Raw genomic sequence first — 15,256 nt, 5'->3', positions numbered from 1 at the left:
GCTTTAAAAGAAATCCTAAAAAAAATTTAAAAAATCACATCCAGAGGCAACCTTAAAAATGTAAACTAGTAAAACATTAAGCTGTAAAATCAACATGAGTCAGTGGCTGAAGTAATGAACGAAGTGGCAGAGTTCAAGCAACTGCAGATACATAAGCAAGCTTCCTCTCTTCCCAATTTAGAAAGTAAATATTTGCTGTGAATCTGTTTGATACGCCAATGGGTCGCTTTAAAACGCTACTTTGGGCAGAACTCTTGCCCTTCACCCCTGAGCACTGAGAACTGGTGAGATCCGCTAGTCGCTCTGCAGGATGCAAGGCCAAGCCTAACAAGCACAGCAAAATCAACGTTGCTCCTAGCCTCAGTCACAGGAACACATTAATGACCATGGGGGTTATTAAAATATGCTCTTCCCTGTTAATGTAACATTAGCCTTTATATTTTAAACAGCCCAATCGATAATTTAATCTTTATTCAGTATTTATCCCTGTAGCTTTGAGGCATCCCAAAAGCTGATGTCTTTTGGAAGGCTCTTAAAGGTGAAACAATTTAAGATCTGGACCCATGTATATGCACGGCCCTGTTCCTGGTCAAGTCAATGAGTGACAGTATCCTGTGCTTTGTGTAGTAAGGACTTCCACTGAAAATATATATTTTAAGACTGCATTTCTACTAAAAGGCTCTGTTGTAAACATTGAATAAGATCTGGAAATATAAAATGCTGGTATAAGGTCACTTAATCAAACGTGACCTGAACAGAGACAGACGTGACCAACATGGTACAAGAGTGTGTCCTTCCTTATGCTTCTTGCTTTCAATGAGCAAAAAAAAATAACCACTTATGGCAAATCTGAGGGACTGCCTCAGGAAGCACTAGTGACAAGGGATTTATCCGGTAAATGAACATGGGACAGGAATATTGTGATATGACTTAAGGAGGAAAACATCCCCAGAAAATAAACCAAGCTCAGTAATTCTGCATTAGTTATAATTACAAGGATAATTGCTGTAATTTTGCAGATATTGCTAAGAATAAGGGCAGAACCATTCATTTCTTTGCAGTGCTTTAACAATTAAAATACGCTTCTGCTTTTCTCAAAACAAGGACCAAAGGAGACTGCCTACCCTCAGAACAGGCGTGGGCCGGGGAGAGCCCGCACGCGTCCCCCCGTGCTGCCCCTGCAGCGCCGGGCCCGGGGCATCGTCCCTGCCAGGGCAGGCTGGGCCCCGCTGACCAGGCTGCCAAAATCAGTCCTTCTCCTGGCTCTGGCCATTCGCAAAGCAGGAAACGGAGCCTGAAACCTCTGTTCCTGCGGATCACCAGGCAGCCATGGGATTTCACTGGAATTTAAAAAAAAACACCAATCCTAGACGTTACTATAGCCATTAAACAGCGTTTAATATAATAGGCCATACTTGTTTAAGAAAGCCTGCCCTTTGAGGCTCTGAGGTCTTATTAAACACTTACAACACAGCCTTCTTGTATTAGACGCTCAGTCTTTAAATGTATATTTTCTGTATTTTCAGTGAAAGCGCTTACTACACAAAGTGCTGGCTGCTGCTGCTCACTGACTTGAGCAGGAACATCTCCCCAGTTGCTTTATTTCCCCTTCCGAGTTATAAAAAAGTGCTAGAGAAAATTCTTTGCTCCCAGTCACAGGCTCCAAACACCGATTGCAAGGATCCAGGTTCTGAAGTGGTAAAAGACCCTGCGTGAACGACACCACGGTCCGAAGGCACAGCCAGGATAGATGACAAGAGAGCACCCAGCTCTCCTGACTTTGCATCACGGCAGCAGGAGGGATTTTGCCAGTCTTGTCCAGAACCATTTTTTGGTGCAAGGATTGGTGTAATCGCAAATTGTAATGAACCGTAAGATACTTGGAAACTCTTTCTTCATGGTTTTGCACTTGACTGGAATCAGCCGTTTGAGACGAGCACCTGAAAGAGAGGTCACACAGGCAGAGGATTACACACAGCCACAGTCAGATCCTCTACCCATTTCCTCCCCATGGCAGCACGCACATCACAACATCCGGGTTTGCTCCTGATTTCGTGTCACCTCATTACAATGCAGCTGGCTTTCACCCTGGAGAGCAAGTTTGTGAATCCCAAGCCCTCTGCTGAGAACCTTTTGCTCAAATACGTAGCAGGGCCCCATCTAGCATGCGTAGGGCAGCTTGCGCTGATGGGAGCGATAAAGGCCTAATGAAGCGCCGTTCATAAAGGACCAGAGCGCAGCTTCTTGTGGAACACAAACGGGAGTATACAGTCCTGACTACCTCCAGGTGTGTATGAAGAGAAAGTGGAGAGACTAAGCTGCTTCTCGATGGTCAGCGTTGCTGGGTTACCTCCAGTTCTTTTTCCTCCTACCCTGATTCACTCAGGCTGCAGACAGTACCCGCCGATTACAAGGAGCTGCGAGCAATCACTCCGCTAATGTGAACTGCTTTTTTTTGAGGCACGCGCAATATCAGACAGCTCTCCCTGGTATTGCGACTGCTTGAAGGAGGAGCTCTTCTAAAGAGGGACTTCTGCCCTTGTAATTCTCCACAGGGACACCCGCTACCGGCTAAACTGTGCAGCCCAGCGCAAGTGACGACACCGAGACCTGGATTAGCCAAGAAACCAAGATTCTGTAACTTCAGCAGACGCTTAAGTAATCTGTGAAGCTCCCAGAACTTGCCACCAAACCTGTGTGTTAGTTACCCCACGCAAACAAGTAACTCTGTGATTTCTGTCAGCCTCTACTTACATGCATGGTTTTACCAGTAGAGCTCAGCTCATTACAGATGGGCATTTCTTTTCCTATTGTTCTCACAAAAAGATATGATGCCATCAAAAAACTGGTGAAGAACTAAAAGGACTTCGTTACAAATCTTGGTGATTGGGGGCTGGTGCAACATGCTAGGGGCATTCAATGGATTAGTGGCCATCGTATGAAATTATTGTGTCAAGGAAGATGGAGATAATTCCTAGCTCTGCTGCTGGCTTCCAGCTTAACCTCTGGCGCATCACTTATAATACCATGTCAGATACCTCGTTGAGAAAAGAAACTTTACATGCAGACACTCCTACAGATAGTACGTATCCTCCATACTATTTAGGCTGTGCTGCACTTACTCCCCAGCAACATGCACAAGAGCAGGATAACTAGTGGTTAGAGAGAAGCAGTCTGAACAGACTTGACAGAAGTAAATTGACAGCTTTTCAATTTAGAACAAACTATGTAACAGATTTTTCCACTCCATGTTGAACATTCACTCCATATTTTCTTTACCTATGCACAATACTCAAGGATCTCTGCAAAAACCTGCATATTCATTAAATGCTGGGAATACCCAGCATTTACTCACACCCTGAATTTCTTATAATCCTTTTCTCTTTAGTAATGTATTTCCTGCATGGATCTCAAAGCACTTCACAAGCCTGACACGCAGCTACAACGGCTCTGAAGCAGGCGGCGTTAGCCCGCTTGACGGCTGGAGCGCTGAAGCACAGCTGGCCAAGCTTCTCGCTCGCAGCCACGCAGGTCAACGGCAGGGCAAAGGAACCAAGGCCAGGTCCCCGCCTGCACAACAAAATTATAAAGCCACCGTTCGTTTTAACGGCTGCTTCTAACAGCGATAAATTTCTGTGTGGTCAGCGAAGGGCACTACACCCAGGGCAAGCCCTGTGCCTGGGTGGACTTTCACACACGTGAAACGTAGGTCGGTGCTGAGAACCCAGGTCTGAGACCAGTTACTGGTTCTGTAACTATCAGTTATTTATTTTCTCCTTTTGCACCTGTATTTATCTCATCTGTTTAAACACACCTGAGACTACCCCTCATTCTGCATTTGTGCAGTGCCCGACAGTACAGCGCTGATCTCAGCTGGAGATGTTACTGTAATAAAAATTATAATGTTGATACGCAATTTTCAATGGGGCATTTGCGAGATCTTACCTGGGGAAAGACTAAGAGCGAATTTGGTCTGAAAATCACATTCATCACTTTCCAGGTAATCATCTGAAATGACGACCACCATCCGCCGACACCTGAAGATAAAGCAGTCAGGGAAGAAAAAAAATAAAACGTCAACAGAGATGCTTCTCATTCTCACTGGTAGAAGCATGTATTCCTTTGAATTGCTCTGGTGGAGAAATGAACCCGCCAGCTGTGTTCCAGCAGGAATTAACTACACAGCAAGGACTGCTGACAGACAGATAGCTACGTTACACACAAAAACCTGATTACAGACACACACTTGTATACTAAAAATGAAGAAATAGCAAAGCCCAGATTGTCTGTGCAATCTTTATTTGATCCTCTGTCTATATATTACAAACACCACCACCTCAGTTATCTGCTTACATGCTGCCTTTATTGACTGAGCATAACCAGTACTTTTTTATATTAGAATGAACTGGGCAGAGCTTTATTGTACTCATATTATTGTGAATTCACCTGGTTTCATAAATTTGAGTTTTATTCTCCAATTTGTTGCTTACATTTATTCGAGGTGCCTGGCTGTAAACTACACGGTGGGCTCTTTATGGAAGGCTACGCTGTACAACAGCCGGGACAGTGAGGCCTTACGAGGGTCTCTGTTAACGCCAAGCCACCTCCCTCAGAAAGGCTGATGTTTAAAACCCAAACACCTGCCTTGGGTGTTTTTCACTCCCTATCTGGGGAGTTGCTTTTACGTCCCACAGCTCCCCCCACACCCGAGTCCCACATAGGTCTGAAGGATCCTTGAAGTCAGCGCCAGAGCCAATACCAGTGCTGTCCCCTCAAACTCCACACTGGGGGGTGCAGCTAGTTCAGCCTGTGTTCATTTCCAGATCACCTCCAAGGATGCGACTGCAGGATATTCCAGCCAAGAGATAAGGCATCAAATGCAAGCAGCACTGCCATAGTGGCATCTTCCTTGTGAACACAACGAAGCGACATGTTTGGGAATGCTCAAGTGTTCCTTCTGGAGCCAAGAGCATAAAACAAACCCCATAAAGACATCCTTGTGGATTTTTACTGCTCCACTGGCCCCACACTGCAGACATCACGGTAAAATGAATGTAATGTTCCATTCACTCAGCTGTCCCAAACAGCCACGGTTCACTCACCTCTTTTCTATAAGTTCTCCACTGATGGACCACACACACGTTCCTGGCAAGACATCCCGATCAAATACACAGAGCTTCAGTTTGAATTCCGTTTGTTCCAGCTCCCTGATCATCTCCTGGACAAACTGAAGGTCCTTCTGACAGTAGCAGATGAAGGCGTCAAACATCTCTGTTCCGTTCCCTGAAACCATTAAAAATTTAGCTGTCATCTTCTACTATAAATGAAATTAGCTCCTGTAGTGAACTTTCACTAGCTCCCACAGACTTTGACTCAGAATCAGGAGCTTTGACAGACAAGCTCTGGCCAGACTTGTGAAGGTAATTTAACATTTTACCAGACCAGCCACCCTTCAGCCCAGACTCCTGTCCATAACACGGCTGGCAGGAGGTAACCCGTGTCTGTGCCTTGACCGCGTTGGTTCACGGTCCAGGCTATTCATATAGACCCACACTGCTGGCAGTGGTTAGGGAAGGGCAGCCGAGATGCAGACGTGCAAAATCTGCAGAGGCAATAACATCTAGCCACAGGGAAGGCAGCAGAAGCAGTCTGGGAAGAATTGGAGGGAGCAGCGTAACCCAGAGGATGCAACTCAGAGCCCCAATGCTCTGGGAATTCACGGGGAGTTATGCATCTAAAACATCCTTGTGGCTCTGGGTCCTAGTTCTCTAGTTCAGGTCACAGAGATTCAAACTTCCAAAGCAAAACCTTCCTGCAGGCCCTCCATCCAGCAATGTCCTGACATCTGCTGTCTGTTGAGCTGTGAGGTAGGCCTTGAAATTTGGAAACTGTGAGTTTTACGGCTAAGATGTCAAACTTGGGTACCCGAAGTCATATCCTAAGTAAACGGCCCTGCTTTCCGAAGATGTTAACGGCTGGCAGCTCTCATTTATTTAGCACTTATCCAAATATTAAAGTGCTATACTTCAACACCGATGTTCCTCATAATTAAGTGCTGGATAAAATAGTGCTGGATAGTTTCCCACTGTGTTATTTTTTTTTCCATATCAATGTCACTACATATATTTTCAAGTTTTTATGCCAGTTAAAGCCTACCACAGTGAAAAAATAGGTCAGGCTCTAAAAGCTGCTCTGAAAAGTATCAACCTGGCAGGCAGATCCAGCCCAGGAAGCATCCAGTCAAGCAGAAGGGTAACTGTCTGCCAGATCAACCAAAGTGAGGGTACTGCTTTAGGGCACAGCGCTAACTTGGGGGTCGCATCAGGCAAAGCTGCCACATACAAACACCAGCATGTTAGTCTACGGACATTTGGAGAGGGTTCACGATGTCCCCACGTACAGCAAAGGTGGCCACCCGAAGTCGGACTAGCCAAAGGAGCACCTGAAGAGGTGAGCTGACACGTCTCCATTCAGCCTCGGCTGCTGCTCTGTCTGCCACAGAACTTTATAGGACGTCCGCTTCCACAGCCCACGGCTGCAGCCGCAGCCCAGCACTCACACGCACAGCTGCGCGCGCAGCCCGGTGCGGTTAGAAACGCAGAAGACTGTGCACACAGCCCAGCACGCGGCTGCACATGCAGAGCTGCATGCACAGCCCAGCAAGCACACACACAAAGAACTCTGTTTTCCTCTCTCCCCGCCACTTCACACCCTGCCGTACTTCAAACCCCGCTTCCTTTTTATTCGAGGTGGTTAAATCTGCTGAAGACAGGGCAGCGTAGCCAAGGCAATCAGCTCTGACATACTTCCCCCTTGGCTGTGCAACCCACTGTGCTTTCAGCAGCTGCTGCTCTGTGCCAGGCTGTGCTAAGGGATGCATTTCTGGGAAGTTTCCTCCCATGCACATCCAGTGGGCTCCGCACCAGCCTGTTTCTGGGTACGGCGTTCCCCGGGGTTGCTTTTCCTCTCTGCCCTAGGGAACAGGAAAATGAGAATGCCTGCAGACTACCAGCTAACGCGTTCTGGCCTAGGTTATGAAAAGTCATGGGGAGTAGTGAAAGCAAACAGGTTTTCGGCAATTCTCGTGGGGATCCGCTGCAGCTGAAGACAATTCCAACACGAGGTATCACACAGCAACGTAATCACAGGCGCTTACCGTACGGATCGTCCCTGGTGGTGATGCCCATCAGTTCGGATGTCTTCGGCACGCTGCTGTCTACTGCTGGCACTTGAAGCGGCTGGTCGGCCTGCTCCTGCTTCCTTTGTAAGTACTTCTTACAGTCCTCCTCTGCAAAAACACACAACCAATGCGAGAGGCTCCTGGGATGGTGGTTTTACACTGTTGCAGTTCTTTAAAACAGGAATAGTTATTTCATGGATCAGGGATATCAGAGGGAAAACCCCTGCCTGGTTTTTGGTACCCCTTTATGGACCTGATGTTCTGGAATTTCTCTCACCCCTTTTTGAACCTCTTGATGCTACCTCCACCACCTCCTCTAACAATTAATTCCTGAAGCTCACACTTGCTGTGTAAAGAAGTACTTTCTTTTATTTGTTTTAAACCAATCTCTTCCTATTATCCTTCTGTCCTGGTTTCAGCTGGGATGGAGGTAATTTTTTTCCTAGTAGCTGCCATAGTGCTGTGCTTTGGATTTAGTATGAGAAGAATGCTGATAACACACTGATGGTTTAGCTGTTGCTGAGTACTGCTTATGCTGGTCAAGGGCTTTTCAGCTTCCCATGCTCTGCCAGGTGCACAAGGAGCTGGGAGGGGGCACAGCCAGGCCAGCTGACCCAACCTGCCCAAAGGGCTATTCCATACCATATGGCGTCATGGGCAGTATAGAAACTGGGGGGAGCTGGCCGGGGGGCAGCGATCGCTGCTCAGGAACTGTCTGGGTATCGGTCAGCAGGTGGTGAGCAATTGCATTGTGCATCACTTGCTTTGTATATTCTTTTATCATCATTATTATTATTACTTTCTCTTCCTCTGCTGTCCTATTAAACTGCCTTTACTTCAACCCACGGGTTTTACTTTTTTTTTCCAATTCTCTCCCCCATCCCACCAGTGGGGGGGGAGGGTGAGCAAGGGGCTGCGTGGTGCTTGGTTGCTGACTGGGGTTAAACCACGACACCTTCGCTCTAGTATATGCCAGTACGCTTTAAACAGCATGCCTCATGTCCGTAACAGGTCTCAACTCTACTGGCTACTCTCATTGTTATGCATTTTGGAGTATTTAAAATCATCAAGTAACTGGGGGGGCAGATTCTCAATTAGAAGTCTTCATATCATCTTTTACTAATAAATGTAGACACACGTTAGCTGAGTCACAACACCGGCCTTCATCAGGCAGAACTGCAGGTGACGATGAGTACGCACACTCGTCACATATAGGAGAACCATGTAAAATTCCAGCGAGCCCCTGAAATGGGCTTTATATTGTGCAACAACTAGAATCATAGAATCATAGAATCGTTTAGGTGGGAAAAGACCTTTAAGATCATCCAGTCCAACCATTAACCTAACACTACCAAGTCCACACTAAACCAATTAAGGGTAGAGTAGCAATTCCGTGTTTCCTGGCTTGGTGGCTGGATTATTTTTAATGAAAGTAAAAACTAGGAATCATTAAGGTTGGAAAGGATCTCTAAGATCATCAGTCCAACCATCAACCCAACACCACCATGCCCACTAAACCATGTCCTAAAGTGCTACGTCTACCCGTTTTCTGAACACTTTTTTTTGAACTAGTGGAGATCCTCCTGAGCTCAGGCAGAGTGGGTATGCACATCCCCTCCGGGATAACTGGAATGCAAGCAGGCCTGTCACATTCGCTGCTGTGAACTTCCCAAACAGGACAGTGATGGACACAGATCTATTATAAACAAATTTTGCTTAAAAAGGAATGATAAATCTAAATGTAAAGTCTTTGGAGAAGTGACATGAAACCCTGCAGCTGCAGCCACTCTGCGATACGCAATTACAGAAGAACTTGAAAGTAAAAGCAGATTTGAAACCAGGAATTACAAAAAGATGAAACTCCCTAGAGCCTTCTCTTTTACTTAAAATTAAAGAAAACAAAACCAGGAGCATCAATCAGGAAAGTACTGATCACTCAGAGGGTTTGGCTGGCACAGAGATCGCTGGCACAAGTGCAGGATGTGGGTGGGAGCCCGGTGAGCACTGCTGTAACCCAGCCCTCATCAGTAACCAGCGGGCTGCAGGAAGCCCAGCTCCTGAAGCCCCATCCTCTGCTTCCATCTCATAGTTTTGCATCTGGTGACTGAATTATCCCCAATCTAATAAAGTGTCAGATCTGATCAAAGCTTTTCCTGAGGCTGAGGCATTCCCGATCTGCCTCTCTCCTCCCGCTTCCTCCTCAGTCCTGCAGCAGAGAGAAGAATCAGCCGCATTCTCCACCAGCCAGAAGGTTCAGATTTCACGTCTTTCCTCACTAAAGCACAAACTCATGTCCCACCTCTCTGCCTGTTGCCATGAAGCGTGTACATTTGATGTCAGCTAAGTGTCCTCAAAATCATGATTAAAACCACTTTGAATTGGCCAACAGGTCCAGAAGTCCCACAGGAAGGACTAGCATGCAGGCACCACCTTACATGTGCCTCGGTTGCCTAGGTAGCCAGCTTCACAATCCAAAATATTGCTGAATAGGCAGGAACAGGCAATTATTTAAAGGCATACTAGTACTAGTGCTCAACACAGAAATGTTCATTTTAAGTGTATTTACTCCATGCCTTCTCCCCTCGTTTCTCCCACCTGCAGAAGTGGCATCTATGCTGGCCTGACCTGCGTTTTTCTAGATCGGTGCCCAGAGCTCATCACCGCACCGCTCGTGGCTGGAGACAACACTCATCGACGCAACTGTTCTGATTCACCTGGTCAAGCCTACACGCATGGTTTTGATGGCATCGTGCTGTAATCCCAGGCCCCATTTATACCTACAGGATAAACCTGAGAGCTGGGCAAAGCGTTCAAAACAAAACACCTAACCTCATGGTTTTATTAGGAGTGCAAACTGAGGGCCCTATCACACTGAAAGTGCCAATAGGTCCAGTGAACCCGAAAGGATGAAAGACATTCAGTAATTTGGCATGGATTAGTCCCCGGCTGGAAACAGTGCCTGACTGTACAAATTAACGAGAGTGAATGAGGGTCAGAGATGACTTGGAAGGCCCGTAAAGAAAAAGGATGCAAACCAACACAAAGAATTAGCAAGAAACTCCTCCAAGCGAAGTTGTCCCACTCCACCCAGCATCTAACTAACACAGTACAGGCTTTACATTCCTCTAACGGTCAAACAAAAGCCTGAGGTATTGGGGACAAAGAATAAAAACCTGAAACCTAACTGCAAAATTATTAGCACGGTAAGAAGAGAGAGGAACCAGACTCAGTAACTGTCAAGCAGGAAAGCAGCACTTTTATAACGGGTCAGGAGGAAACAAAAAATCATTGAGGTTCAGCAGGAAAGAGTGAGCACAAACGTACTGAAGCAAAGAGCTTCACACCCCTAAAGATGATTGTACAACGGAACAAGCTGCTGAGAAAGATCACACTCGGCGCAGATCTGCTAGGATGGAAAAGCTGCAGCCTGCAAGTGTCTATACTCCAGGCAGCATAACAGGGGAGCTGCTAAATGCAGCCCCACTGTACAGAGCGGCCAAAAGTGGAACTATTAAAGGCCGCAGGCGACACCGATTTTTAGCAACCTAAGCATAGCCAGGAACGGAGCACACGATGAGAAGACAGGGAACTGGTTCTGCAGTAGAAACCACAAACCAAACATCCTCTGGAGCCGCACGGCACCAACGAGTTGTGTTTCACAGGGGTGCTGTGTCCCAAAGGAGCTTGGCTCGTTTGCCCAGACGAGGGCATCGGGTGGCATTTGAGAGCGTCCCAGACATCCGTTACGGCCCAGCAGGTACGACACTGGGCCTACGAACGACCCGTGTCCATCAGGAGGTAGAGGCTGTGTGGGGTATCCCGAGGCCTCTCAAATGACTTGGGATGCCTCCGTGTGGGCAGCCGAACCGTGCCCCAGATCTGCACCTCCTGCAATGAAAGCACAGACCGCAGAAACCTCAACACCGATGTTTTCTGATTCTGAGCTGAATCCCACTGCCGGAGTCCTAACGGCATAAGCAAAGATGTCCTTGGCATGAGGAAATACCATGCACAAGAGTGCCTGCAATCGTCCATTTCCTTTCCTCTTACGAGTGTAAGTATCTCCAGTTTCTGCAAGAGCTCGGAGTGCTAGCAACAGGTCCTAGCTGCAATCCTCAGCCAAAAATAATACAAGAGAGGAATGGCCGTGCTGGGTCAGGCCGGGGGTCCATCTACCCTAGCATCCTGTCTGCAGCAGTGGTCAAAAACAGATGCCTAGGGGAGAACATAAGAATAAAATAAGCGTAAAGTGATATTTTCCTAAAATAATCTATCTTTTAGGTATAATCTACAATCTATTTTTATAATCTGTCTTTCAGACGATTTGCAGTTAAGGAATTTCCTGAGTCAGAGGCAATATTTTTGTGTTGAATAGCCCTCGGTGGGTTTTTCTTCCAAGAATTTACCCATCTCCTCTTATCAGTGTGACCCACTGCCAAGCTAAACTTGTGACTTTCCTGAAGCCCCGGTTCCTCCCACTCATCCTGCTGTTGTCTCTTCAGGCTCTGACAAAGACCGTCCACCACATTCCCCTTCCAGTGGGCCAGCTCCCGAATTCAGGGCCAGGAAAAGCCTAGGTGACGCTCGACGTTTTTGTGAAGCCCCAGCTCTCTTGCACAGCTGGAAGCTTCTGCTATTTGTTATGAACTTCTGATCGGTGGATCACGAAGCACACCGATTTTTTTTGTCTTTCCCAAAACTGAGTCTTCAGAGTGCGCTGCTGATTAGAAAGAATGGCGAGAGTATGAGAAAGTCCTAAATCGTTTCTTGGTCAGGCTCTCTACATAGATGAATTTCTACAGCTCCACTTATCTCCATGAATAACAGGAAATGAGATTTATTATTTCTCCATCACTAACCCATCACGCTACATTACACAACACAGGACTTCAGCGGCATCTCTGGCTTTGGAAATCCTTCGGCAATGAATTTGCCCTTCTGATGACAGCTGGCTTCCCTCTGAATTTCTGTGATTGTGAAAAATACGAAATCTATAAAGAACAAGTTATCAAAACAGCACTAGGACCTTCATACTTCGCGCTGACCTATCTCAATTTTTTTCAGTTTGCAAGGAAACTTTTTTTACTTCCATTGTCCAGTTTTAATTATTTTTCCCTTCCATTACCCAGTTCCACACATCCCTCATCTCTCCCTGCAAACACCTTCCTATCGCCCCCGACCCACACACGGCAATTTGCACGGTCCCGTGTCCATGCAAGCTGTCTGCTGGCTGACCTGGCCCAAGGCACCCTTTGACAGGCACAAACTTTATGATTGAAGGCTGGGGGTGAGACGAGGCTCCAGATTACTTTGCAGGGCTCATGGTTAGCAGAAATGAGGCTCCTACAAAAACACCGAGGGGGTCGCGCCGCAGTCTGCGAAGGGCTTTTCTCTTTGCGTGGGATTTTTTTTCTTAAGCATCACCTCCCCGGGCAGCGCAGCGAAGCCCAACACCGCCAGCATCCCCCCCTCTCCCAGGCACCGAGGAAGCAGCGAGCTCAGCCGGGCCCTGAGGAACCCGAGCCCAGAGCCCGGCCGAACGGCACGGCCCCTCCAGCCCGGCCCACGGCAGCCCCGGCCCCGCTCCCCGGCCAGCGCGGCCTGCGGACGGCCCCGGGCTGCGGCAGAGGCCCCCGCCGCCCGTCCCCTCACGGCCCGTCCCCTCACGGCCCGTTCCCTCACGGGCCCGCCGCCCGTCCCCTCACGGCCCGTTCCCTCACGGCCCGTCCCCTCAGCCCCCGTCCCCTCACGGCCCGTCCCCTCACGGCCCGTTCCCTCACGGGCCCGCCGCCCGTTCCCTCACGGCCCGTCCCCTCAGCCCCCGTCCCCTCACGGCCCGTCCCCTCACGGCCCGTTCCCTCACGGGCCCGCCGCCCGCTCCCTCACGGCCCGTCCCCTCAGCCCCCGTCCCCTCACGGCCCGTTCCCTCACGGCCCGTTCCCTCACGGGCCCGCCGCCCGTTCCCTCACGGCCCGTCCCCTCAGCCCCCGTCCCCTCACGGCCCGTCCCCTCACGGCCTGTCCCCTCACGGCCCCGCCGCCCGTTCCCTCACGGCCCGTTCCCTCACGGCCCGTCCCCTCAGCCCCCGTCCCCTCACGGCCCGTCCCGTCACGGCCCGTCCCCTCACGGCCCCGCCGCCCGTCCCCTCGCCGCCCCCGCCCTCCCTCACGCAGGGCCCGGGCGGCGGAGGGCTCCCCCCGTCCGGCGCGGCTCGGAGCCGGGCGAGCCCCCGCGGCCGCCCTGAGGGGAAGGGGCCGCCCGGGAAGGGCTGCGGCTGCCGCCGCCCGCCTCACCCACGCTGCCGGCCAGGTCGAGCAGGACGTCGTGGCGGCCCAGGCGGCGCAGGAGGTCGAGGAGGCGGCCGACGGTGGCCCCGCCGGGGCAGCGGCACTGCCAGTCCTCCAGCAGCGCGGCGGTGGGGTCGGGCCGCGCCTCCAGCCGCCGGATCTCCAGGTACTCGCAGCCCAGCTCCTCCGCCAGCGCCGTCCAGTCGGCGGCCGCCGCCGCCCGCGGGTTGAGGTAGAGGCCGAGGCGGCGCCGCACGCTGTAGTTGAGCGCTACCATGGGCACTGCGTGCAGGTCGGGCGGCGACGGGACGGCGCCGGGAGCGGCAGCGGGGTCGGGGCCCGCCGGCGCCGTGGCCATGGCCGCGCCGCTCTCGCAACTTCCCCCGCCGCGCCGCCGCGGCCCTTTCGCTTCCCGCCTCGCCCCGCCTCGCCCGCCCTCCCCCGGCCGCCGCCCGCCGCCGCCCGCCGCGGAGCCCTGGGGCAGCCCCGGGCCGGGGAGGCACCTGCGCCGCCGAGGGGACGCTGCCTCGCTGAAGCTGTTTTCCTCTTTAGAATCGCAGAATCGTCGAATCGTTTGGGTCGGAAAAGACCTTTAGGATCGTCCAGTCCAACCATTAACCCAACACTGCCAAGTCCAACACTAAACCAATTCAGGGGAGAGTAGCAACCCCGCGCCTCCTGGCTTGGTGGCTGGATCATTTATAATGAAAGTAAAAACTAGGAATCGTTAAGGTTGGAAAGGATCTCTAAGATCATAAGTCCTACCATCAACCCAACACCCCCATGCCCACTAAACCATGTCCCAAAGTGCCACGTCGTCCTGTTTTTTGAACTCTTCCAGGGATGGGGACTCCACTACCTCTCTGGGCAGCCTGTTCCAAGGCTTGACTACCCTTTCCATGAAGAAATTTTTCCTAATATCCAATATAAGTCTATTCCCCCCCAAAATCACCCCATGACGGCTGCGTTCCTGCCTGGCCCCCTAACACAACAAACAGTGGGGTGATGGACGGGGCCCCGCAGGGGCGCGTGTTCAAAATCCCTTGATTTCTCTCCTTTTGGTAAAAGAACTTGCTTTTGTGCTCCGTGTCAGTTCTTTTCTCAATCCGCTCCTGAATCTATCTAGCCAAGTAAGCGTTCAAACAGATTTAACAGAACTACGGTATTACTCTTCACAGGAGAGGCCCCCATGGATACCCAGTGGTCATAAATCCAGAGCCGCGTCCCGTCTGCTCAGAGGGGCTGCTTTGGGGATTGAGGAGTTCAAACCTGGGCTCTCCGCCGGGTGACAACGCTCCACGACAGCACAAATACAGCTACCTCCAAATTCCCAAACTCTTCCAGCGAGTACAGCATTCTGCATAAGACCAAAATGCTTAAAAGGGCCGGGGAGCCGTTTTAGAGTGGTTTTGGGTGGCGAGTACAACACCACGGTTCTCAGCTATGAACTGAACAGTTTCCAGCTTCCAGGCTGGTACCAAAACCCACCGGGGGGCTGCAAGGACTCCAGGGCAGTTTTCAAGAGGAATTTACTGTTTCTCCAAAGTACTGTAGGAGACACATAGAAGGAGGTCCTCTGAAGTCTTGCTCTGTTGCACCAGGGCAAATGAGAATGAGAAAATATTCCAGTAGCAAAACTTTTAATTGCACAATGATCGGTAGTTTTTTAAGCTTTAAAACATGAAGTATTAGCATAAGAAAGTTCACTAGAAAGAGTTCTGACTGAACACCTGCCACATAAAGCATCTGCTCCAGTTTGTAAAGAGAAGTATAAATGAAGCTGTAACAG

General features: G+C 50.0%; 1 protein-coding gene across 1 annotated transcript; it reads right to left on the bottom strand.

Annotated features, from left to right (window-relative positions):
- Window positions 1-1,657: 1,657 nt before the first annotated feature.
- MYD88 (MYD88 innate immune signal transduction adaptor) lies at window positions 1,658-13,825 on the bottom strand. The gene is made up of 5 exons (XM_075705195.1): window positions 13,474-13,825; window positions 7,157-7,288; window positions 5,103-5,283; window positions 3,946-4,037; window positions 1,658-1,940 (listed from the first exon to the last, which is right to left on the bottom strand). Exons 1-5 carry the CDS (start codon window positions 13,823-13,825, stop codon window positions 1,786-1,788), a joined length of 912 nt encoding a protein of 303 aa, XP_075561310.1. The 3' UTR covers window positions 1,658-1,785.
- Between the last annotated feature and the right edge of the window lie 1,431 nt (window positions 13,826-15,256).

The sequence above is a fragment of the Pelecanus crispus genome, chromosome 2 (genome assembly GCF_030463565.1).
Source record: "Pelecanus crispus isolate bPelCri1 chromosome 2, bPelCri1.pri, whole genome shotgun sequence".
Lineage (NCBI taxonomy): Eukaryota > Metazoa > Chordata > Aves > Pelecaniformes > Pelecanidae > Pelecanus > Pelecanus crispus.
This window is presented reverse-complemented; position numbering and strand designations above follow the sequence as displayed.

Excerpts from the sequence above, each read along its gene's own strand:
- MYD88 (XM_075705195.1), bottom strand. The coding sequence starts at position 13,825 with ATGGCCACGGCGCCGGCGGGCCCCGACCCCGCTGCCGCTCCCGGCGCC. Across the intron at positions 7,289-13,473 it reads CGACCTGGCCGGCAGCGTGG|AGGAGGACTGTAAGAAGTAC; the intron begins GTGAGGCGGGCG and ends GTGTTTTTGCAG. Across the intron at positions 4,038-5,102 it reads GGAGAACTTATAGAAAAGAG|GTGTCGGCGGATGGTGGTCG; the intron begins GTGAGTGAACCG and ends CTTTATCTTCAG.